The sequence below is a fragment of the Ceratotherium simum genome, chromosome 17 (genome assembly GCF_057802395.1).
Source record: "Ceratotherium simum simum isolate JZ-2026a chromosome 17, ASM5780239v1, whole genome shotgun sequence".
Lineage (NCBI taxonomy): Eukaryota > Metazoa > Chordata > Mammalia > Perissodactyla > Rhinocerotidae > Ceratotherium > Ceratotherium simum.
Window position 1 is genome coordinate 23,725,502 of NC_141916.1, and position 27,250 is coordinate 23,752,751.

General features: G+C 36.6%; 1 protein-coding gene across 4 annotated transcripts in view; it reads left to right on the forward strand.

Moving 5' to 3' along the window:
- Nucleotides 1-27,250, forward strand: part of NELL2 (neural EGFL like 2) — a 352,025-nt gene that overhangs the window by 123,577 nt on the left and 201,198 nt on the right. For all 4 annotated transcript variants that reach the window (XM_087442529.1, XM_087442528.1, XM_004428919.3 and 1 more), the window contains exons 5-10: nt 11,594-11,767; nt 11,857-11,953; nt 14,288-14,360; nt 14,531-14,613; nt 15,501-15,629; nt 17,254-17,356. In XM_087442529.1, the coding sequence (XP_087298655.1) occupies nt 11,594-11,767; nt 11,857-11,953; nt 14,288-14,360; nt 14,531-14,613; nt 15,501-15,629; nt 17,254-17,356 (659 nt within the window). The remainder of the gene's footprint in view (nt 1-11,593; nt 11,768-11,856; nt 11,954-14,287; nt 14,361-14,530; nt 14,614-15,500; nt 15,630-17,253; nt 17,357-27,250) is intronic.

A 27,250-nucleotide genomic window follows, 5' to 3' on the forward strand; every position in this document is an offset into this window, starting at 1 on the left:
TTATTCCTCAGCATTTAAAAAAAGTAATGCATGGATGTTGAATTTTATGAAATGCATTTTCTGCAACTGCTAGACATTTAATTTTTCTCCCTTATTTTGTTAATATGTAGTGAATTACGTTGAATGTTTTTCAAATGTTAAACCAACTTTAAGTTTCTGATATAAATTCCACTTAGTTATGATGTATTATTCTTTTTATATATCACTAGAATATATTTGCTAATGTTTGTTTAGACCTTTTGAAATATATAAAATAATACTAACGTACAGCCTTATGCTAATAGATTAGAAAGTTTGGATGTAATGAATGATTTTCTGTGAAAACATAAGTTAGAACACCAACTCAAAAATAATATAGAAAATCTAATTACTAGTAATAATAGAGGGAATAGAAAAATTTGTCAAAGAATTAGATCCTTTCATCCTTTCACCCTGAAGTCACCAGACTCTGACTTTATTATTATTATTTTTTATGTGAGTTTTTCAGACCTTCACGGAACAGATAATACTTAGGCAATGTAATTTGTTCCAGAGTGTGGAAAAGAAAAGGAAAGTTGCTCAGTTCACTTCTCAAGGCCTTTTAATCCTGATTCCAAAATCTGAGGATGGAACACACACACATACACACACACACACACTCATTATATGACAATCTCATATATGAATAGAGATGCTAACATTCTTATTAAAATAGTAACAAATGAATGCCAGAATTATATTAAAAGAATAAAATACCAGGACCAAGTAGGGGTTCTCATAGTTATATGAATATAAATATTCTAAACCGAATATTTGCAATTGTTAAAATTGTCTAATAATAAACATACAAGAATAACTGAAAGGCTGTGTTATAATTAATATGAGGCTTTAGTGAGGTGGGTGGATACAGGAATATTAATGTGTGTGTCTATGTATACACACATATTTTATGGAACAGCAGTGATAGCCATTATTGATGAAATGTGTGGGTAAATGAGTCATCTGTTATACTCTTGGCATTTGACGACTCTAGTGATGAATTTGGCAATATGATTTCCTACATTTGCGTAAAACCTACAATCCGGTAAGTGTACCCTCTTTTTACTGTCACTCATTCACCTACATGTGCTCATTTTTGTCTTTTTCAGTTTAAATCACAGTCCAACTTTAGAATCTCTCTCATGTAGAGATGGTCATCTCCTTTGTCCTGTTTTACTTGGTACTTGTTTGGCAAAACCGAAACCCTGTTAACTCCATCTCTCTGCCTCGATTGTACTCTTGCAGCTGAACTTGGCTGTGGGGGAACACAACCATGCTGACTCATCTCTTTAAATGCATCCTTGCGTACCTCAAAAGCGCCCTTAATGCTGCCATCTTTTCCTAGTCCATTCACTCTCTCCTGCTGTATGGCTATATTATACCTTTCCCCTTTCCCTACCCTTCTGAGACCTCCTCCCTCATCCTCACTTGGCAAACTTTGTGTCCTAAAAGTAATTAAACGAGGGCTTCCACAAGCTCCTCCCACTTGTCATACCAACCCACCTGCATCTTTGCTGGTATATTTTCTTTTCTTTCTCTCCTTTGACTTAGGTTTAGTGTCATGACCCTAACGAAGGCCAGCCACTGCAGCTGCGTATTAAGTTGCATCCCCTCTCAAGGACATTGCTCCAGGAATTCACTCCTGCTGCTCTTGCATTATTACTTTGTTTTCTCTCTGTTTGATATTTCCATAAGCATATAAATATGCTATAATATTTATAGTCTCAGAAACAAAACAAAAATCCCCAAATCTAAAACGCTTTCTTGACCTCACTTCCCTGTTCAGCTCCTGCTCCTTCTCTGTTTCCCTTTAGGGGTCTCCAGTTCCCCTCTTCTCGGTCCTCATTGAGCCCACTCTAATGAGGCTTTGGCTCTCTGCTTCGCTAACAAAGCGTTTGTCACAGTCACCACTGATGTCCGTGTTGCCAAGTCCATTCTGCAATTCTGAGTCCCCTTCCCGTTGGACTTTGGTTATTCCCTCCTTCCAAAGACTTGCTTTGCTTGGCTTTCACAGCTTGCACTCTGCTGGTTTTGCTCCTCAGTCTTCTGGCTCCTTCTTCCTCACACCCCTGACGTCTGAATGGAGGGCTACCCTAAGGCTTAATGCTCAGACTTCTTCGTTACGTCCACTCAGTTCCTAGGTGATCGCATCCTGTCTAAAGGCTTTAAATCCCATCTCTAGGAAACAATGACTTCCTAATTTTTTCTCTTGTCTTAGTCTTGGTCCTTGGACTCCAGGTTGGTATATCCAACAGCTCACCTGCATCTTCACTTGGATGTTTAATTGGAATATCAAATGGTGCATGTCAGAAATCAAACTCATCATCCTCTTCCTCAAACTTGCTCTTCATTTAGACTTCCCCATCTCAGTAAATGGCAACTACTTTCTTCTAATTGCCCACGCTAACAACCTTGAAGTGTTTCTTGATTTCTGTGTCTCTCACACTGCACATTTAATCTTAAGAAAATCTTTATTGCTCCCTTGAAAACATCTCCAGAGTCTGACCCTTTTGCCCATCTTCCCTGGTCCAAGCCACCCCAAGCAATAACCTTCAGACTCATCTCCTTGCTTTAGCTTTTGCAACCTCCCATATAGTCTATTTCTGACACTGCAGTCAAGTTGATCATATTAAAACTCAATTCAAAAAACCCTCTCATGGCTTTCTACCTACAGCAGCCAGAGTCATCCTATTAGATCATAAGGCCCTAAATGATCTGCCTCCCTGCCTTTGCGACCTAATTTCCTACTATTCTGCCCCGTCCTCATTCCACGCTAGCCACACAGGCTTCAGTGATATTCCTTGAACTTGCCAGGCAGGTTCCCGCCTCAGGGTCATCACCTTCTTTCAGGGTTTCCCTAGATGTCACTTTTTCTATGGGGCTTTTCCTGAACATCCTATTTTATTTTATTTATTTATTTTTATTTTTTATTCATTTATTTTTTTTGCTGAAGAAGGTTCACTCTGAGCTAACATCTGTTGCCGATCTTCCTCTTTTTGCTGAGGAAGATTTGCCCTGAGCTAACATTTGTTGCCAATCTTCCTCTTTGTATGTGAGCCACCACTGCAGCATGGCCACTGACGAATGGTGTAGGTCTGCACCTGGGAACTGAACCTGGGCTGCTGAAGCGGAGCGCACTGAACTTAACCACTAGGCCACCGGGACTGGCCCTGAAGATATCACTTTACTGTACTTCTTATCCTCCTTCCTTACTTTAATTTTCTTCATAGATTTGATCACCATGTAACCTATTTATTTGATATATTTTACTTATTTATTTTAATATAAATTGGATGAGGGTTGGCATTTTTATCTCTTTGGTTCACTTTTGTATTCCCAGATCCTAGAACAAAGTAGGCATTCAAAAAATATTGAATGAATAAATGAATGAGTGAATGAATGAATATAACAAATTCTTTTGAAGTGTGTATGCCATTTGAACCAGCAATTTTTTTCTAAGAATTTATTCCAAGAAGGTAATTGTGCAAGAGCACAAAGAAACATGTATTGAAACGTTTTTATTAAGAATGAAAAACTGGAAACAGTACTAGGAAATTGGATATTAAATAAATTATGGTACCGCTGTACTATGAAATACCATGCTTCCATTAAAAAGGATGCAGCTTTACTTTTATTGACATGGAAAGATGTTCACAATGTATGGTTAAGTGAAAAAGACTGCAAAGGATACATACAAAAATGTTAATATTGATCATCTCTTGCCAGCAGGACCATTAGTGGTCTTCATTTTCTTCTTCATGTTTTGTGTATTTTCTGAATTTTTGTCTGATTATAACCTATTATTTTATATCAGAAAAATTATATACATATATAAAACCAAGTTGTGAAATCTTTCACAAGTAGCCATATTCTGCTTGCTCTTCCTATAAGGCAGGAATATTTAGCTTGGAGTCCATGAGCGGACATCATGGAATCTGTGAACTCCTTGTAAAATCTGTAATTCACGTTTTTGACACACTCGCGTATGTGCGTTTTCAGATCGTCAAAGCAGTCCATATTCCCTGGCGGATCTTCCTCCACCTTATGGCAGTGTGCTCTTGTGTTCATTTTTGTTAAAATAGGGGAGACTCATCTTCCTTGAGTCTGCCACTTCTTTGAATCCTTTCTCTCCAGTCTTTCTCTAATTTCCACCTGGTCGGTCTCAGTCACAACTAAGTGAGGGTAACGAGAGGGTCTAGCATTAAGTAGGTACTACCCTTTATCCAAGGACTTATTTCAAGTCCTTGACTCTCGTGGATACCCTTGTGTGGTGGAGTACCCACTTATCAGGGCTTTATCGTATCTGTGCTTTCTCCATCCTGGTATAAGATCTTTCTCAAATTGATATTTTAAAAATACACATGTTGCCACTAAATCTTCCTCTCCTCCAGGATCACAGCTCAAAGTGTTGCTTCTTAGAATTTCTTTGTGTCTTGCTGGCCTCATCATTAATAGTAATAAATTATCTCTATTTTGTGAGTGGCCATTTTTTTCCTTATATTTTATTGTAAACTCAGTTATGTAGGGTAATAAGATGGAGAGGTTGTTATTCAAGCCATCATGTTCAATGCCAGGGCTTCAATCATGAATTCATTCCATTTGCTACTGATCTTTCCCCTTGGTGATATGATTTTGGCTCCTAGCTATATTATTCATGAAGAAGCTTTGTTATCCTCTCTGATCTAGCTACCTTCCTTTCTTGCACCAAGACTTTTACAGCATTATTATTATCATTAGTTTTGAAATGGCTAAACTTAATTTTTACGTAATAATATGTTTATTATTGACCATCTCTAAGCTTAGTGTTATTTGGCCTTGTTCATTGCCATATTCTCAGTGCCCATAGTAAATATTTGCTGGAATAAATGAATAATAAATCATAGTTTAAAAAAACACCTTTTCTTTTTATGATTTAATATAAGGAAGGTATTTGTTTTATGAAAATGAAATGACTCGCTTCAGGAAGTCATGAATTGTTGGTCTCTGAGTGAATTCAAACAAACTGGATGACCATTTCGTGGGAATATCATAGATGAGATTCAGGCATTGTTATTTGGGTATATCCTCATTAAATTGCTTTCTGTCTGATATTCATGCTTAAGTTAAAATCCACTCTGAAAACTTGCTGATGTTTAAATAGCATGCATAAAAATGTCATTAGGAAATAAAAATCATAATCATGACGTGTATGGAGTGCTTACTCCTTATCAGGAAGTGTGCAAAGTTAACACTTACAACTTTTATTTCATTGAATTCTTAAAACAATCATGTAAGGTTACTTTTACAACTCTTATTATCCTTATTTGATAGGGGAGGAAACTGAGGCTTGGAGAAGATTTTTAACTTGCCAAGTTAGTGAACTATGGAGACAGGATTAAGACCCTGCGGCCTTTTCAATTGCTGCATTATACTGCCTTGCTGATGACCAAGTACCGTTAACAAACAAACAAACAAATAAAAATATAATCAGTATGATTCTAATGAGGGATGCCAAAAAATACACCTTTTTCTCCCCACTCTCCCATCTCCCTCGACATCTAAGAGAATCACTGGAAGAGGCAAGGTGAAACAGTCAATTTTCTCTAATAAATGAACAAAGCCACCTAATTCACAATAATTTTGGCCCTACCACTGGACTTCACGTTTCATATTTTGTTGAATATACTAGAGCCCCCATAATACCAGTGCTGTCAAGTAGTTTCTGTAAGAGTGAATTAATCTCCTGTTTTTGCCTCTAACTTCTGGCTCCTGGTTTCTGCATTCTTTCATTTAAAAAATGTATTCAAATTGATTGTTATTCTCAGAATTGGCTGTAAGAGGCTGGACTTTATAAATGATGCCTAATTAGGATTATTGGCAAATAATAAAAATAGTTACCATTGATTGAGTGCTTACTATGTGTCAGACACCCTGCTTTATATGGATTATCCCACTGAATCCTCATTTTACAGTTGAGGAGACTGAGGCATGAGAGTTTGGGTCATAGTAGTGAGAGGCTGAGCTGGGTTGTCAATTCCAAAGCCTATGCATTGAGCTCCTTTGCAGTTGTGCCATCCATGAGCTACACTAATGATATATTTGGCACTAGAAGTGCATGTGGCTTTTCTTCAGGTGCCTAATTTACAACTGGGTTGTAACTTAATGTACTGAGATGATCTGATCATTTTTCTATTTAGGTTTAATTTAAGGCAGCAGAAAAATTCTCATTTCATGTTGTGTGCAACCTTTTTGTCAGATGAGATGTGACCTTATTTTTATCCTTTGATCCTGAGTTATGAAGAAGGTTGTTAAAATGAATGATGTCCTGCCACTGTTGCCTATTTCTCTGAAGCCTAATCTTAAATTAGTTTATATTTCTGCCAATGCAAAGGACATTTGAATAACATAGGCATAAATTATTATAAAAGGTGAAGTTAATTTCTGATTTTAGTTACTTCTCAAAATTATGAATAACAAATCAGGAAGACATGATATGTTCAAGTGTGACAAATTATCTTCTTGGGATTTAAATGTGATTTTTAATTTAAGGTTCTGAATGCTTATTAAAGATAAAAGGGAAAATAAAGGACAATAAAAAGAAGGTTAAAAATCACGCATAATTCTGTCACTCAATCGCTTTTAAAAATATTGATACATTTTATTCCAGTTATATATTTTCCCCATGGTCATGGTTGTAATGTATCAGTTAGGGTTCCTCGTTGTAAGGTGACTTTGGAGATGGTGGGTGGGAGGGCAGCTTACAGAACTGATGGGAGGCTGGGGCACCAGAATTTGGAACAGGCCAATAACCAACGGTGCCTTGGTGGGCCTGCAAACAGGAAACAAGATGCAGAGTGACCTTAACATAGCTGACCAGGATGCTGCTGCCCTGGCACAAGGCAGGTCCCTCCTCCCTTTCTTCCTTGCTGCGCTCCATCAAGATTCCAGTCTCAAGAAAGAGTGTCTGATTGCTCAGGTGTGTCATGGGCCTGCCCCTGGCTGTACCATGGGAAGGAAGAGGGAGGATTTGACCTCTTCACTTTTTGAAATGGAAAAGATAGCCAATGTGTATTATCTTTACTCAGTGTTTTGTATGTGCTGAGTAATGTTCTGAGTGCTTTCTTAAATTAACTCATTTAAATCCTCACAGAAGTCCTTTGAGGTACATTTCGTAACTCCATTTAATAGTTGAGTAACCGGATGAGGCTCAGAGAGGTGAAGCAGCTTACTACGGCTAGGAGGGGTACCTGGATGTGAACCCAGCCGTCAGGCTTTAGGTCTTGGCTGTTTAACCACTCTGCTCTGCTGAGCCTGAGTCGGGGGAGGGCACAGGGGGAAAGGGAAGGAGCCAGGCCTACCTCCCACTGAGACACCGCGCAGTAGGAGACAGTGGAGTTCCAGAAGTCAATATGATTGTTGTTAGAAAAATGATTCATTAAAATAGGCAATGTTCATTACAAATCCTTTTTAACTTATAATTATGCAATAATCATATTTTCCTGTAACTTTACATCTTCCTACAATTTTGTACATCTTTTTTTTTTTTTTTTGTGAGGAAGATCAGCCTTGAGCTAATATCCATGCCAATCCTCCTCTTTTTGCTGAGGAAGACTGGCCCTGGGCTAACATCTGTGCCTATCTTCCTCCACTTTATATGGGACGCTGCCACAGCATGGCTTGACAAGCGGTGCCTTGGTGCGCACCCTGGATCCGAACCCTGGCCGCCAGCAGTGGAGCACGTGCACTTAACCGCTATGCCACTGGGCTGGCCCCCGATTTTGTACATCTTAATAGTGACTGGTGTTGAAGATATGGACCAAGTCCTTTCAATCTGTTTTCCCTTCTTTTAATGAGAGCTAATATTTGTTGAATACTAACCATGTGCTTGGCACACTTTTAAGTGTTTTACATCATTATTTTTCTCTTTACTAAATTTTTTTTGTTTTACATATCTATGTCATTTTTTAAAAAACTGAGTGAATATGCTAATGAAAATGTAACTTTTGGTAAAATATTTAACTTCTGAAGGGTTGTTCTTGTTTATAGGGCATAGTGTCAGCCTCATTGTTATTAAAGACTACTTTTAGTGCCTCAAGTTTAGGAATTCAATACAGGTGACATTTCTAATAAGATCTAGAGGATGAGACCCGACAGCAACAATAGGGTTCTTGCCTCAATGTGTTAGGAACTGACAGGTATGTAGCAATGGGGCAGTGTGGTTGCTGATGTTATTTTTCCAAAAATGCAAACACTTCTTTATCATTATAGAATTCACTAGCTGAATTGATTAAATAATGAATACTTATTGTCAAATAATAATATATAAAGGATTCTGTAGCTGTGTCTTTTGGATCAAAACCCAAACAAGTTAGAGTTTTGTTTATTCTTAATAAGTTCTAAACGTGATTTATATTCTTGACTACTTAGTTTATTTTTTATCTTAAAATAGAATTTTTACTATATATATATTACATTAAAGAATAATACATAATTAATTAAGAAAATTCAAGGATATAAAAATACATGAGAAGGTTCTTTACATTCTTTCGCCCTAATTGTACTCCCCTGATGTAACTACTGTTAACATCTTGGTATGTATCCTTCTTGATCTTTTTTTCTCTAAACAGATACATGCACACACACACACACACACACACACAGTTTCGTCAAACAAAACTGCACTCTATAGAGTTTTTTTTGTTTGTTTACTTAATAGTAAACATTTCTTGCATTTGTTTGTTGACTTAATGGTAAACATTGTTAGCATTGTTTCATGTCAGAACCTCATTCTTTTGTAGAGAGGCATAGTGTTCCAGAAAATGGATGCATCATAATTCCTCTGTGAGTGGATAGTTGGTATTTTATCAGATATTCACTATTTCAACATGTGTAGCATTTCTTACCAATTAAAATAAAGACAGGAGGCCGGCCCCGTGGCGTAGCGGTGAGGTGCGGGCGCTCTGCTTCTGACGGCCCGAGTTTGGATCCTGGGCGCACACCAATGCACTGCTTGTCAGGCCATGCTGTGGCGGCATCCCATATAAAGTGGAGGAAGATCGGCATGGATGTTAGCTCAGGGCCAGTCTTCCTCAGCAAAAAGAGGAGGATTGGCATGGATGTTAGCTCAGGGCTGATCTTCCTCACACAAAAATTAAATAAATAAAATAAAGACAAACCTCCCTTGAGTATGTGTCTTTTCAGCAGCTACCTTCCCATTTCTCCAAAATGTCTGTACTTGATGTCCCTTATTTCTCTCTGCCCATTGTCTCTTGAGCCTACTTCAAGCAGGCTTTCTTCCCTATAAGGTTTTCTGAAATAGCTTTGGGGTCACCAGACACCTCTGTTTTGCTCAACCCAGTGGTGAAGTCTTCATCTTGCTTGACCTATTAGCGGCAGGTGATGCAGTTGATTACTCCCTCTTTCCTGGGGCATCTTCTTCATCACTAGGCCTTTGGGACACCACTGTCACTTTTTTCCCCTCTATTCTCACTAGCCACACTTATTGATTTCCTTTGCTGGTCCCTCCTCAAAATATTAGCGTGTACTTCTCTCATCTATAATAATTACCTTGGTAATCCCTGTGCCTCCGTGGCTTTCAAGATGATCTGTATGCCTATAACTCCCAAATTCCTATCTCTATTATGGACCTCACTCTACCTCAGAGTTGTAGATCTAGCTATTCTCCCTACATGTGCCTTTGAGTGTTCATTAGGTACCTTAAACACAACATATCTATGTTTAAAACTTGATTCAAATTATCTTAGTTTTCCTTCATTTGAGACTGTCTTGATTTCTTCATTTCTGAAGGATATTTTTGTTGGATATAGGATTCTGGGCTGACAGCTTTTTCTTTCATCATGTGAAATACTGTGCTACTTCCTTCTGGCTTCCATTGTTTCTGTTGAGGAATCCACTAATAATTCTAAATGTGTTTCCCTTTACATAATGTATTGATTTTTTCTGACTGCATTCAATATTTTTTCTTTGGTTTTAGTTTTCAAAAGTTGAATTATGATGAGTATTTTGAGTTTATCTGGTTTGGGGTTTGGTTAGAGTCTTGAATCTGTGAGTTTACATCTCTTGTCAAATTTGGGAGGTTTTCAGCTATTATTTCTTCAAGTACTTTTTCAGTTCACCCTCTTTCTCCTCTTTTATGGACTCTAATTATACAAATGTTAGATTTTTTTTTTAAAATCTCATAGGTCTCTGAGACTCTGCTCATTTTTCTTTTCAGTCTATTTTCTCTCTATTGTTCTGATTGGATAATTTTTGTTCTGTCTTCCAGTTAGCTGATTCTTTTCTTGGTCCTCTGTATTCTACTATTTAGCTCATCCGTTGAGCTTTTTATTTCAGTTATTGTATTTTTCAGTTCTAAAACTTCCGTTTGTTTCTTCTGTATAGATTTGCTTTGTTCTTATTCTACTTCTTTGCTGAGGCTTTCTATTTTTTTCATTTGTTTCAAGGTTGTTCTATAATTTCTTGCTTTTATCAATGCTTCTTTAAAATCTTTGTCAGATAATACTAACATCTCTAGTATCTTGGTGTTGATATCTTTTGATTATCTTTTTTCATTAAATTTGAGATCTTTTTGGTTCTTGCTATGGCATATGATTTTCGATTGAAACCTGGGCATTTATGTATCATGTTCTGAGACTTGGATCTTATTTAAACTCCCTGTTTTAGCTAGCTTTCTGTGACTCTGATCTGGCAGGGGATGGGAGGGTGCTGTCTTGTTACTTCCGGGTGGACGAGGTTCCCCACTTGTCTTCTGTTGAGAATTGAGGGGGAGCTCCTATTATTTCTGGGTAGGAGTGGAAGTTCCAACTCCCCACATGGTCTCTGCTGACACTGTGGTAGGGATGTCTCATTGCTGCTGGGTGATGATGAAAGTCCTGACTGTCCGCTAGGCCTCCTCTGATGCCATCCCAGTGGGGAGGGGGCAGTGTGCTTTGTTACTGTGAGATAGGGGTGGAAGCCCAGGCTCCTCCTCATGTGGTCTCTGCTCATGACCTGGGGGGGCTTCATTACTGACTTGGCTGTCTACTTGGCCTTCTCTGTCACCACCCTAGCAGAAGTATTGAGAACTTCATTTCTGCCTCAAGAAGGTGGAAATCTAGGTTCCCCACTTTGCATTGGCTGGCATAGTTGGGGATAGGGCCACATTTTTTTCCTATGGTGTTTGGCTGGAATAGAGTGGTTCTTCTCTAAAAGTTTTTGTCTTGCTACGCTTTCTCTTTTCTGGTATTTTGGCTAGAGGGAGCAGGCTTCTGTTGGGACTGTTTAAATTTGTATCCACTGATATTTCCAAGTTGCTGGCTTCCTCGGCTTCAAGTCTGAGATATATGAGGCAAAAACAAAAGCCAGCAAACACACTACTGTGTTGTTCCTTGGGTCCTGAGGTCCCTTGCTGGTTTTCTCTCCTTTTTTCATCTTTCAGACTCTTTTTATGTTGGTTTTATAATATAATATCTAGTTTTACTTAGTTAGAGGAGTAGGAAAAGCATATCTACTCCATCTTTCTGGAGACAGAGGTCATGTCAATAATTTTTGAACTTTATTTTCAATGGACCCTGTATGGCTCTACTTCTCTGTGCAGGTACCTGGAACTGGAAAGCAGTGGCCATCGGAATGAAGTGAGACTGCATTACCGCTCAGGCAGTCACCGCCCTCACACGGAAGTGTTTCCTTACATTTTGGCTGATGATAAGTGGCACAAGCTCTCCTTAGCCATCAGTGCCTCCCATTTGATTTTACACATTGACTGCAATAAGTAAGTGAAATGTTCTCAGTTCAGGAAATGGAAGATTCCAAGAAATGACTGTTAACTCACATCGCTTATCTGATGTTCCTTTTTTGCAGAATATATGAAAGAGTGGTGGAAAAGCCCTCCACAGACTTGCCTCTGGGCACAACGTTTTGGCTGGGACAGAGAAATAACGCACACGGATATTTTAAGGTATCTTTTGGCTAAAGTCTGAGCTTAAAGTGTAAATGTAAATGCTTTCTAATGAGTTTGGAAAAGTACATTTTTCTTTTTATGGCATGAAACAAAAGAATTTGCTTGTATAGTTTTTTTCTATTGGTGTTCCTTTCTATTTTTATTTTTTTTACACTCGTGTTTTGTTTAGCTGGCCAACAGTATTTTCTGTTTTTTCCTGAATGAGTTTGATCTTTAGACAGTACAGAGATGATCTCAAGGCTGCAATCAGGACAGTTAACATATCATTCTTGAAATTAAATAGTCAAAGTAATAAAAATCTAAAAATGTTACTATACAAATAAATTCCCTACCATTGAAATATAACCTCTGATGATACTTTTACAGGGATGTTAATAATAGAGGATTGAAAACTTTTCAGTATTCATTATTCATGGTCTCCTTGCACTCCAGAAAGTGAGACAGAATACATATGTGTGCACAAATCTACCAAAACTAGAAAGCAGTCATAATTTATACCTTTTTCTTTAGTGTCTACTTAGAGACACACTCCATAGAATTTCATCATTGTAGAGGATCTAAAAGACATCCCACTTAACTTTCTGTATTTTAAGGATGAAGAGATAAAGACCGGAAAACTGCTTGAGCACAAGCCCATAGTGTAATCATTTTTCCCCCAGTGACTGTGATAGTGCCAGTAATACAGAAGTGGCTTGGCAAATGGTTGTTAAATAAAGGAATGATAGGTGATTCAACTCATGGATTTCTAGGTAGAGAAGGTACTGGTAATTTTAAAATTGTGTTCTAAGCATGGTTTGTAATCCTCGAAAGGTGTTTTACAAACTTACTTAAACTGTCTGTTAGCTGGAAACCAAGTGCTTTCAATATGTTGTTCCATTGAATCCTAGTCTTGCTAGCTTGATGCAAGGTCTTTTTTCTCTCTTTTACTTAAGCATAAACCTGCTCAGAGAGGTTAAGTAACTTGCCCAAAGCCATTCATGGGGAATTGATCCCATCCTTGCAAATCCTGAAAAATCAATGCTCTTTGCCCACGTAAGGGATGGCAAATTTGTGCTGTGCTTGCCAAGTCTCTCCTCTATTTAATCATGGCAATCTTTCCCATGAAGCCTCAGAATCCTTCTCACACATCAATTATGTATGCTACTCCAGGAGTCATAACTTTAACTCATAATTTTTGTGCAGTGCACTAACTATATAACAGTACATGGTCGCCTCATTTTTATGTTGCTGCTTCCAAATGATAGGAGTTTGTACACAAGTTGCCACCTTAATTCAGATCCCAAGCAAACAACAGATCCAGCAATTGCCACACAGTATACTAAAATGTTTCTCATTCACATTGACACTCTTTTTATACAATGCTATTAATCAGATTAAACATGCAGAAGATATAGGCCAGTATTTGACTGGTAAGTCTTTGTAGATACATTCAAATTGTCTTGATAATATGTTGGTACTGTCCCCCTGTCATTAGACATTCTTTTTGCATTTTTTAAAAGTATAAAGTGAAATATTAATTAAAGAAAATATATAAAGTTGATGAAGGAAGAGAGGGGGTGGTTGATGAAAGGGACAGCTGGAATGTGTCTGATGAGGTCATTTTTGAGCTACCATTTGGCCTTTGCTTTAAGATCTCAGTAAGCTGGAAGCTAATTATACCTTAATGACTAAGGATGCATGTAAATTGTGCCTATAAACATGTGATGTGGCCCTCTGTGTAAAATGGGTCATTTCCAGCTGGCATTTTAAAAAATTTCATACTAAACTTTCTGTACTCCTAAGGACTCATCATTAAGTCCTGCTGCAGCTGTTTAATGAATCTATTGTCTTTTTCTAAGTTGAGAAATTAGTTTTAAAAGATCCAACTGGAAAATGAAAAATGCTCAAATGAGCGTTGCTCTCATGACTCAGTTTTTCTATCCTTTTCTCTTTGATGATTGCAGTTAATTTAGAATTAGTATCAGTTTCACTGTTGCTGAAACCAGAAGTGGTTTTCAGGTTGATTTTTAAAGGTCATTTTCAAACCTTTCTTCAGCGGCTAACTAAAAATAACTTCTCAAAACAACATGACTATTGCCTCTTAATTATATCTTGACATTTAATCTTAAGGCTTTAAAAATATTATCAATAAGAGAGTACATGGGTAATCATCTATTTTGTCTGATGTATTTCTTTCCTTTTGGTTTGACGTAGTAGTCATGTATTCAAAAAGATTTTATTTAGGGATTTTGGTGAGTTTATCCTGTAACATTTTTCTTCATGAACTTGACTGTTGAACATAATTTGGGTAGATGAAAGTAATATGTCTCTTTTAAAATTTTTCACATACAGGGTATAATGCAAGATGTGCAATTGCTTGTCATGCCCCAAGGATTTATTGCTCAGTGCCCAGATCTTAATCGCAGTAAGTCCATTAGTTCTTGCACCGTGTGATGAACAGTGTGCTTCTTGCTTAATTTTGTCCAGAATGTCAGTTTGAGATTCGAGTTCCCAGATATTAGTTGTCAGCATAGACTTAACCAGATTGAACCCCTTATAAATACAACTTGACCAGTGTGGTGTTTGTAATTCCAGCCTGTCCAACTTGCAATGACTTCCACGGACTCGTGCAGAAGATCATGGAGCTCCAGGACATTTTGGCCAAAACATCAGCCAAGGTAAAAACTACTTATAAATATAGTGTGGGGAGCTCAGAAATCCTTGAGATTCCTTATAGTTCCTTTTATAACTGCAAATGTTCAGCTTTGAGACTTTTCTTATACTCTACTGTTTGTTAGTCCTGCATCTAAATCTCTGCTCAAGGAAAGAGCTTATCAATATTCAAACCCTGGCCATCTGTATAACAAATGATTCAGTAAATCAGGAATGAGGCAGATTACCTGGTTTTTGCACTGCGTATTACAACAGGATTTATTGTTTAATTTCATTTTTATTATTATTTAGTTTTTATTTACAAGCAAGGAGGTGACAGGACTTTGTAAAGAATATGGACACTAGAATTATGTAGAGGAAATGTTTCCATAAGTGCTTTCTACCACTGTGTTACAGTTGTTGGATTGTTCACTGTCTTAAGCGTGTATCAAGTTTACCTACAATTTCACCAGACTGTTGTCATCTTGCGTAGTAGTTACTGATAACCTGCAAGTTATATTGTATATCGATGATTTGTTTCTGACACAATATAAATTTGAAAATTTATGTTTTCACTTGAGTAAACTTATTCATGAAATTAAACATTTTTAACGATGGAAAATGCTTCTCTGCATTGTGGGTGATGCTGTTTTGAGTTAGTCTTCATTTTTATATTATAAATTATGCTTTTTTTTTTTCTCAAAGGCAGGGAGCAAGTTTACCACAAAAAAGAAGTGGAGGAAAAACCTTTTCTTTTTAACTAAAGGCTTAAGTATATTTTCAGCAAATAGTTGATGGGTATAGCCATCATGACTGCTATACACTTAAAAAAAATCAGATGCCTATTGGAGTATTTAGCATTTCTGTGTTGCTGGAGTGATGAACAATATGAACCCCTTTCTTTGTGCTACAGCTGTCTCGAGCTGAACAGCGAATGAATAGATTGGATCAGTGCTATTGTGAAAGGACTTGCACCATGAAGGGAACCACCTACCGAGAATTTGAGTCCTGGACAGACGGCTGTAAGAACTGCACATGCCTGGTATGGCTTCCACTGGAGTTCAGACTAAGGGAATTCAGATGCCCCCACTGTTTAAAAATTTATTAAAGCAATGTAATCATGAAAATTTCAAGACCCATTTCCTCAAGACACAACATATTTAGCTAGCAAACCTGGTCAAATCTAAAGGACTGTGTGTTGCATTATTAAAGACACTCTCTAGCCTATAAAGATGATTATGGTTTAGGAATGCTATAAAGTTTAAGTTTATTGGTACACACATGAGGTTAGTGATTTAAATTGGGTCAGTAAGGTGATTCCCAAAGGATTCTATCCTGTTATTCTTTAAACATTTCTAGAGATTTTTTTCTCCTCGTGTGTTTATTAATGCATTTTTAAAAAAATTTTATTGAGGTCATATTGGCTTTTAACATTGTGTAAATTTCAAGTGTACATTATTATATATCAGTTTCTGTATAGATTGTATCATATTAACGCATTTTAATAAAACTAAATTATATGCAGCATGAAATATTGTGACCAGATTGGGCCCTATAAGCAAATAACGGAGTTTAAATAAGTAAGACAATCTTTAAATGTTAACTAATACAGCAGAATACAAGTTATAGAATTTAAATAAATATGATTTCTCTAATTGCTCACTAATAAAGTAGAATATTTAATCCATTATTATTTCAAAAGTATGTTCATTTTCAAAGCAAAGTTCAAACCTAGTTTGGTTTTGAACATTTAAATTCCACATGAATTCATCTGTTAAAACTTTTTTACTGGAAAGAAGTCAGAAGTCTATGTGAATTAGCCTTAAAAAAAATTTCCCCAAGTTCATCAAGTTTATTCAAAAGCGGAATATCATGCATGTGAGAAAGTCAAAGGCAGCTCTGAAATAGCCATATGTGTGCACACGTGTAAGCATGTGTTATGATTTCTATTCAGGAACTTATTATGTTCCTACCAAAATTATAGCACTTTACAAATACAGTAAAGCCTTCCCATCTTGTTCAATGGGGGCCAAAAATTGAATTGAGTAAAATACACGATGTGATATAGTGAGGTCAATGAAATGACTAGAAAACCCACTAGCGGCCTCGGAGTGCTGGATGACCTTCAGGAATCAAATTCCTTGTGTCTTGTCTGTAGTTTGGTGCCTCTTTTGGGAATTGTGAGCACTGCCTTATGGTGGTGGCCTGTCTGATCTTAAATATCCGTGGGAAGATTCTGAGTCCTGAGACAGTCTCCAGGATGGGATCAGCTATTCCAGAATCTCCTGGTTTGTTGATGCTCATTTTGTGAGTAATCTGGGGAGACATGAGTGCCCCGGGCTTACCCTTAGCCTGCCATTTCCCTGCCAGTGTGTGCCCTTCCCTCCACTTATGTCCTCATCCTCATCTCAAAAGAAGGTGAGAAGTCTAGCTCATTTAGGGTCAGTTGCTGGAGAGAAGCTGGGAGCCAATTACCGCCTGTGATAGGACCCAATTTGTATTACTGTGGGTCTCTGTATTATTGGTTTTATTGCATAATAACCAAAAAATAGTGGTATCTATGACATTTTATGTGAAGAGTTTGAAATTTAAGAAACAGATTAAAAAATGCTTGAAGACTATCAAACTGCAACTTGGAAATTCTTTAAATATTGTTTTCTTCTCAGAATGGAACCATCCAGTGTGAAACTCTGATCTGCCCGATTCCTGACTGCCCACTTAAGTCGGCTCTTGCATACGTGGATGGCAAATGCTGTAAGGAATGCAAATGTGAGCATAACTTTTATGATGAATACGTTTTTTGGCGAAAATAAAGCTTTGTATTAATAAATATCCACCCATCATTTGTTTAATCTGGGCAAGCTAAATAGCTTTTAAAAATGTTGAATATAGAAAGAATACCTTCTCTATTTTGAGTGATCAGTTCTTTTCCATTTAAAAATGCTATACTTGTATTCTAGCAGAAAAATTTTTTCTTGGAGGAATCTATTCTGTATAGTGGCACCAGTAGGAAATAAGAAACTTAGTGGAAGGCATTTCTCTCATTACACTACTTGATACAAATACATCCCAAATAGGTTAAGAATGGTCCACACTCAGCCACAATAACCAAGGAAATCAATGATACAAGTGACCTTCAATAGTAGATGATACACCAACTCCATTAGCCCAAACCACAGAAGTCCACGTTATTGTAGAATTGTCCAGTGTGGACAGAACCATGGCCTTAATTGATAAAAAAAAGGAGCACAGCACTGAATGAGGACGCTGTCCTGCCTTTAGCAACCATTGTATGTAGCTCACTTCTGATGTCTGGAAATGCTCTTTGAATCCATAGCTATCCTCAAATGGGTTCTGTATCATTCATTTAATAACAGAAAGCATTGCATCTATATTATTTATACTTTAAAAGACTGCTTTTAAATCCTTTTTAAAAGTAGCATTTAAAATTTAGCTATTTTTGTACCAAGGAATAGTAACATATATGAAAACTGAGCTGTTATAAATTTTGTAGAATATACAGGGCATATAAGTGCAATGCAGTAGTACCCCCTTAACCGTGGTTTTGCTTTCCGTGATTTCAGTTACCTATAGTCAACTGTGGTCTGAAAATATTAAATGGAAAATTCCAGAAATAATCTATAAGTTTTAAATTGCGTGCCATGCTGTTCTGAGTAGTGAGCATGATAAAATCTCACTCCATCCTGCTCTATCCTGACCGGGATGTGAATCATCCCTTTGTCCAGCCTATCTGCACTGTATACACTGCCCACCCATAAGTCTCTTAGTAGTTGCCTCAGTTAGATCTACTGTTGTAGTATCGCAGTACTTGTGTTTAAGTCACCCTTATTTTACTTACTAATAGCTCCAAAGCACAAGAGTAGTGATGCTGGCAATTCAGATATGCCAAAGAGAAACTGTAAAGTGTTTCCTTAAATGAAAAGGTGAAAGTTCTCAACTTAATAAGGAAAGAATAAAAATCATATGCTGCAGTTGCCAAGATCTATGGTAACTTTTAATATAGTATATTGTTATAATTATTCTATTTTATTATTAATTAATCTCTTACTGTGCCTAATGTATACATTAAACTTTGTCATAGGTACATATGTATAGGAAAAAACGTAGTATATATAGGGTTTGCTATTCTCAGCAGTCTCAGGCATTCACTGGGGGTCTTGGAACGTATTCCCCGCAGATAAGGGGGGACTACTGTATAATCACAAACACACACACACACAGAGAAAGAGGAGATGAGGGAAAGGGAGTAGGAAGGGGAGGAGAGAGAATTCATGGTTGCTTTTGCTAAGGTTTTTATGTTTACCTGCTCAGTTACCGTTCCCATACCTTTCTCTTGCCTATACAGTGTGCAATGTGCTACTGCTCGTGAGAGTGACAAGTTATCAGAGAAAAATCAGGAAGTCACTTTGAGTCCATTGATTTAAGTCCCTCAGGAGCTCATTTATGTTTAATTTTATTGGACGTTACATCGAAGCCAATCCATTTCCTGAGAGTATATTAGCCTAGTCAAGTAGGTTCGGCAGAACCGGGAAGGATTGAATGTAATGGTTTTTACATATGTCACTAGCTAATTTCCTTGGTGAGGAGTAATCTGAGTTTTTCCCTGAACTTGTCCTAATAACTAAAAGTTTGTAGTGATGTTCTGTAGTTTTCTTTGTAGGTAGTTGGAGGTAGGAGGAAGAAGGGCCCATTATAGAGCTTTACATCCATGACACGACAATAGCAGAAATCATACTTTTTGCTTTAACTTCTTTTATCCTTCTTTCTACCAATACTTCTACATTGTTACCTGTGAATATGATAGATTTGTATTAAGTGATGTCGATTTTATTAGAGGCAGGCTGATTGAGATGATGGACCATCATGATAGATGCATTAGTCAGAAGTAGTGAATTTCAATTCTGATGTTACCGTTTGTCTCTGTTACCAACAGTGAGCTGCCTACTAAATCAGACTGTGCTTGAAATCTTCCCAACATGCAGTTAGATTTAATGAAATGGTAAAATATTTTGAGATTCATTAATGCAAAGTGCTTGTGGCAGACTTTGGTGTTAATGATTGAAAATCGACTATTTGCTTCATATATAAAGTAGTGAAGGCTGAAAGTAAGTGATCAGTGAGCGGACCACAGCATCACTGAAGAAATGCCACAATAATTCATTGGAGTCTTTCATTTTACATGGTTAAAAATACCAAGAATAAAGTGACTTTGTGTTGCTGGTCATATTCGGTGCCATGGAATATAGAGGATTGTTGCCTATTTTCGAGTATTTGAACTTCCAGTTCTGATGAATGCAACATTTTACAAGATCTAGCAAGATATTTTCAGTAAACACCCATAGAATTTTTTTTTCCTAAGGTAAATAAGCATTTAGTTCATATGGTAAATATTCTTAGAGATTATTTGGGAATGTGTCTCCATGTGTGCAATTTTAAAACCAGTCACTAAAAATATTTCAGGAAATGTTCTGAAAAGTTTTGCAAAAACGTTTTATAAGAGATAATTTAAAATAAATGTAATAATCATTAACTGACTTGTTTACCTTGTTCAGGTTTTCATGGGTGCTAAAAGTGGGAGAAGTCAATACTTATACATAAGGATACATAAGTGTGTGTGTGTGTGTGTGTATCTCACTGTACATATGAGGGAAGGAAATAATCTCATTTTTATGTTAATTTTCCCAGTATTATCATTGTTATAATTTATAAGAACTTAATTTCAGGGGAGTATAAGTTAAGTTCTATGTTTTTTACTTTTTAAAGCACAAATATAAGCCGCCTTCTTATACCCTGCACTCATCCTATTGTTGAAACTCTTGCTCAATAGCCTTTTTAATGACGTAAAATTAACAAAATACATTCTTTAAAGACATTAATCACTTGTTGTTTCTAAAGCCCCTAGAAGGTAAAACATAGGACCTAACTGCTGAATTTTACTCTGCTAAGATTGAAATGAACAAAGCAAGTGCATGTGGCCTGTCATTTTTTGGTGTTCTTTATTTGATGCTCTCAGGCTTCCTTCATCAGATTTGTTTGTGCAACTCCGAGCAGCCCTGTTTTGTAGTCTGCTTTATATTTTCGCTCTGTAACTTCAGCTCCAGCCCATTATCCAAATATAAATACTGATGAATAATGAGAAGGTTGTTGTTCTTGGAAAGGAGTCAGAGAGAACCAATTCTTTATTTGAATCTACACAAGCAAAGTGTTGGGAGGAGGGGCTTAACCTTTTCTGCCCCTATCATTGAGCTGCTGTGGTGGAGCTAAACAGAGACAGGATAGAATCCAATGCAAGATCATTGAGGTTATAATAGTCACAACTGTATCAAAGACATGTCACTTCCATAGGTTAGAAGGCATTTAATTTGTTCCTCATGTGATCTTGACAACAACTCTCGAAGGTAGCCATTGCCTCCATCTTCCTAATAAGAGAGAGTACATGACTTGTCCGGGAATGCACAATTAGTTACAAGTCCCAGAGAAGTTCCTTCTGAAAGTGCTGTGTTTTGTGAGCCTACTTCCTTCTTTAAAATCATCCACTACAATTAATCTAAGTGATCCACTTTTATTGACTGGAGGCTAGGGTTACCATATAGAGCCATTTGGAGTCCTGGCTAAATTGAGGCAGAATTGTAAAGTAAGCAGAGTTTGCCTTTGTCCCTCTGTCTTCTCCCATTTCAGCCACCATCACCACATCCCTCATCCCAGTCAGAGGCTCTCAACTAGCCGACAAGGAGATTGACTGACATAAATTCAAAGTAGTTCTAGAAAATGTAATGTGTACATATTTTGGGTGACTTTAGGTGTGAAATGGCATGAGGTCAAACTGAAATACATAAAACGTCAATCTAGATTAAAAAAACAAAGAATTATCAGAAAATAATTGGCTAAAGTTCTAGGAAATAGAAAGTTACTGAAAGTCACTGAAGTTAGAAAAGGTTTTCAAGTATTCAGTGCATGCATTTATTTTCTTTCAGTAGATCGTAGATTCAAGTTTGAACACAGAGCACTGCTTCACAGAAATGGTGATTCATGAAAATAGGGAATTGGAAGGAAATCTGAACTAATGCTATAATGTTTTTTGTAGAAGAGGCTATGTTTAAAAAAAAAACAAAGAAAAACCCACCCTGCTACAAGGAAGGCAGATTTCCTCTCCATTTCTAGAGAGGCATCAAATACAGGAAATGTGAATGACCATCAGAATTGGTTTGTGCTTGCTCTAGTAGCAATAGTTAATTTTAATTGGTGTTTTCTCAAAGAGGCCAGATTTATATGAATGCATTAAAATCGTCATTCTTTTGATTGAACAAAAGCAGTTTCATTACATAATATAGATTGCATTTTAATATGCTCTGTGTTGATTAGACATCAGATTGTTTTCAACTTAATTTTAAAAGCCCTGTCAACGTAGATAAAATAGAGTTACTATAATATCTTTGCATATTGAGTAGCTAAGTATGTGGGTTATGGGGCTAGATTTTCTGGGTTTGAATTCTGGCTCTGCCACTTATTAGCTGTGCAACTTTGGTCAAGTTACTTAACCTCTCAGAGTCTCAGTTTCCTCATCTGTAAAATGGAGAGAGCAATTACATCTATTTCATAGCACTGGTGTGAGGATTGAGTGAGTAATACATGTCAAGTGCATAGAACAATGTTAGCTATTATTATTAGTTTTATTAGAAGAACCATCCATGTTTTTATCGATGAAAATGCTAGAGTAGTGAAACCATCTCATTGGGTCGTGGATCTTAAAGCTACATAGGACCTCAGAGATCTTCAGAATAGTCATTTACTTTCGGGGAGGTAAGGTTTCATTATCCCCATTTTACGGAGAAATAATGAGGTCAGGGAGGTTAAATGACCTTTCTAAGATCAAACAGTTGGTATGTAATGCAAGGTCATTTTTTTTCAAATTGTATTCTGATATACAGTACTACTCTCCTCAAGGCCGTTCTCTTCCTCAATATTTTGGATAAATCTTGACCAAGGTTGACACTGAGAACCAATTTGTCATGCATTATTTATTCTTTTGTGCCTGGCCTCTTTCATTCAAAATCACGTTTGTGAGAATCATCCATATTTTTGCATGTAGATGTCAATCATTCATAGTTATTGCTGTGTGTGTTCTATTTGTGTTAACGTACCACAATCCAATCTATTATTGAAGGGCAGTTGGGTGCTTTCCAGTTTTTAGAATTCCTTCTATAAACATTCTTTACATGTTTTTGGTGTTATGCATGCCTGATGGGTATATATCTAAGAGTAGAATTGTTTGTTCATAGGTTAAAACTGTTTTATTCTGTGGCACAACTGTCTTACCCTGTCACAAAATTGTTTTGCCAAAAAGTTTTCTAAAATGGTTATACCAGTTTACCTTCCCACCAACAATATATGAGACTTCCGGTTGCTCCACATCCTTACCCACAATTGGCATTTTTGGTCTTTTTAATTTTAGGTATTATGATAAATGATGTTGGTACATGATATTATGTTGTAATTTAAATTTGCATTTCCCTGATGGCTGATGAATACGAGCACCTTTTCATAAATTTATGGGCCACTTTAATTAATTTTAAATAATAGAAAGGAAGAGTAGATTTTTTTATGTGTACACTTTTCCAAAGAGCATTTTTCTTGCATTTGACAGGAGATGGTAGTTTGAGAGGTTTGATTCTTTTATTTTCATGTTAGTGTGCAAATATGGATGATTCTAGCCTGTCACTTAAAATGCATAGCAAAGTAGGGATAGGGACAGAGATTAGATGACTGCCACTCAAGTAACTTGGGGATTTTTTAAAAAAAGGAATGACAACGTAATAAAACTGATTCAGAGACTTTTGAATATGTGAATATAGGGATGAGGAACAAAAATCAGTGGGATATAATTCACCTAGAATCTCTTTGTTCTTAATAAAAAGGAAAACATAATTTATACAGATTACATTAAAAAAGAAATAATTTTGGAGCAACATAACCAAATCTACAGTAGTGCTTGAAGCATGGGAAATATGTGGGAGGTTCTCACGCATGAATGCAATTATAAATTAGTTGGCATTATAGAGACACAAGGGACTACGTGACCAGAATGCCAGAGCTGACTGAGGGGATCTATGCAATAATGAAAAAGGAAGAAATTGCAATCAAAAGGAAGGTGCATTGTTTTACATATCAGATGAAATATTTTTAGAAAGTTTGCTGAAAGTCTGTAGTTATTAAGGAGTATTATGTCACAGCAGACAATTGAATGAGCTGAGAGGTAATGGTGTTGCTGTAAAACATTTGTCTACGGCCTTGGTCTGGATTGTCTTTTCTTACCAAAATTACCTTAATTTAGTATTTAAAATAATATTGGGTAAATCATAGAATTAGGACACTTTTCTAATTCTATGTGTGAATTATGTGTATGTGTGAAAAATGGTCAAGAAAATAATCCACTTGTGCCTTACTTAGTTAAGAAAATTGATCTTATGATAGGGAGGATTTTCACTGAAGACAAATTAGCTACGTTGTGTTAAAGAGAGATTTCATCAAGATAATCCTGTAGGCTTCCTAAACACTATCATTAATTTTGTGCTGATATTTTTTCATAAACTCTTCAAAAAGGCTTTTGGCATGCTATCTTTTAAACATTATAAAAACTGAGAAGTGTCAAATCAGAGGAAAAAATATTGAACTGGCAATATATTAATAAGCAAGAATAATTAACAGTATAGCCTTCATATTAATGACTATATGAGACATCACATGATGTATTTTAATGATCTTCAGAAAAATTAAAAATCTACTGTTTATTAGTTAGCTTGTAGCAGAGCTGGGGTGCCAGGAAAAGGTAGGGCAGAACCATAGGATGATGACAGTGCCACAATGATGTAGCTACTGTGTCCTCTACTGCATAGTCTTGAGTAGTAGAAGTTGTCAGACTCTGACTATCATTCTTCCTTCTTAATCCTAGTACAATGTTTTTAATGTCTTAACTAAAAATAATGCATGCATACAGTAAATAGTCAATCCATCTAGAAAGATATAAAATAAAGCATAAAAATCTCCCTTCTCCCTCCCCTAAACTTCTAGTCCTTGTAAATCCTTCCAGATGATTTTCAGTGAGTCCACTCACATATGCATGCGTAGACTTTTCACGTATGATAAATGATATCATACATCTTTCTGGACTTTTATCTTGGAGATGTTTCCATATCAACCAACTTTTAAAAATGGCTGCATATTAGTCCACTGTATAGTCATATCATAGTGTGATTTTTTCCCTCTCAAAGGGTCTTTTGGTTGTTTCTGATTTGTTGTTTTTCTTATGAGAAACAATATGGCAGGATGTCATTCATACATAATCTTGGCGCACTTTTATACGGCTTTGTCCATAGGGTAAATTGCTAACGGTGGAATTACTGGGTTGAAGATTATGGCACTTTTAAATAATCCCAGCTCTTGCCAAATTGCTCTACGAAAAGCTGGTCTTGGGTGTTTTTCCCCTTTAGCGAGGAGCACTATGTGGCAGCGCTGAGAGAAACCTGAAAACACCACTTTTCTCTCTGATTTACTAGGTTTGTAAAAAGGGCTTCGGGGGGGGATTTTTTCTTTTCCCCAAGCAAAGTAATATGAATTCATGGGCGATCCTTTAATGAGAGATAGTCTATGGAAACCTGAACTTTCTTGTTTTACCACAAACAATGTTGTTTAGTGAGCTCATACGAAATTATTGTTAAAATTAATTGCTGTTCCGCATCTTCAGTAAATTCCATAGATGGCATAAGAATATACTGAATTTATTTTTTTCTGAAATGAAAGTGGTTTTCAGAAGACATAACACGGAGTACTGCCCTCTGATTCAGAGGTGTTACGCTGTGCCTATTTAATCATGTTTTATTTTAAAATAATAGAAAGTACTCAGCCTCTAGTTCTTCACTCTGAATTCTAATTTCTCTTCATTATTAAGATCGTTGAATAAATGTATTTTGTGGATTTTATTATTTTTCATGCCCCATTACATTTTATCAAAAGAATTTCTCTGCCCATCTAATGACGTTGCTTAAATGGCCTAAAACTCTTCAGAAGAAAGCTTTATGCAAATCTGTCTGTAATAATAATTAAATCAAATTGTCTAGCACAGTTCTAAGAGACTAAAAATGGGACTCTTTAGGTGATCAGAAGGCTGGTCCTCCTTAGTAGTGTAAAACTTTGAAAAAAGTGAGAGGATTTCAGATTAACACCAAAGCAAAAGAGCAATAATCTAGATATCATTCAGATGAGACTCAAAGTAAGAGAGAAGAAAAACACTTATCTTAGGCAGAAAATGCAGCTTCTTAGCTGTAGTGTTGTTAGGTAATTGTTTTAAAAATGAGCTTATTTTCTTCTCAATAGAGATCATACAAAATGGCATTTTGAAATCAGAATAGGGAAAAATAAGATATATGCAATTTAAAGCATCTTACAAGTTGATTTTGGCAATTATGTGGAAAGTAGTCCCTCAGGAAGACCAACTGCATGATAAAGGTAAATGGACATCACAATGCCCATTGGAGAATAAAACCACAACACCTACCCTCCCCAACAAAAAGTACCAAACAGTAACTCAGCTGCACTGGGCTCCCCACTGGGTGTCTTGAATAATGTATGTGGTCTGTGTTCTCTGATATATATTTACAGATTGTATAAAATTAGCATAGACTAAAAATTAAATGAAAAAAAACACAATGATGTAGGAGTTCAGTGCGAGGAAGGATCAGAAAGGAATTCTCTTTTTCAGTTTAGAGATGGTTGTGATAGAGTACAATTCAGGCACATTTCTTTTTATGCAAAAACTAGCCCCAAATTCAAAACTATTTAATTATAAAAAATTCATATGAAATCACATGAAATTGCTTTAAAAAATTGTTCCGGGAGTTGGTGGTGGTAAGAATGGAGCTGCAGCCAACTCAGGAATGTTAAGCTTGTAAAATATCTATTTGTTGGAATGGCTGCTGTAATCTCATGGCCTGCTACTAGAATATTCTACACACATTATATTCTAGAGCCTTTGCCTAGATTTTTCTAAATGGCAGCAGCTCCTATTCACACCTTTTTGCCCCAGTTGATGGAATGTTGCCTCTTGGGGAGCTGGCTATGTGGTCTCTGGAGTTTGGGCCTAAGCCATAGGGCCACACTAGGTTTTTAGGATTTGAGGTTCAGATCTTGGGCTTATTGTTTGTTTTATACTTTACTCACTGTTAGTGTAAAAAAAATTCTGGGCTGGCTGGCTTCAGAGTGACCCTCACTTATAAATATTATTTCAAGTTGTAAAGAGATGTCTCACAAACACTTGTTCAACAAACTCAGCAGCTTGGGAAAGAGAATTTTAGGTTCATATAGCATAATAGATAATGTGCAGATATAATATGTATAATTTTAACCATTGGCAAGTGACCCCAATGATCCATGGCACATACATGGGTAATGTAGCTGAGACCTACCTGCATTTTTGTCCAACAAGCTACAAGGCCTGTATGTAGGAGCATGACATGTAGCTCCGTGCTTCTCAAATTTTGATGGGAATATGAATCACCTGGGGATCTTGTTAAAATGAAAATTATGATTCAGCGGTTTTGGAATGGGACCTGAGAGTTTGCATTTCTAACCAGCTCCTGGGTGATGCCA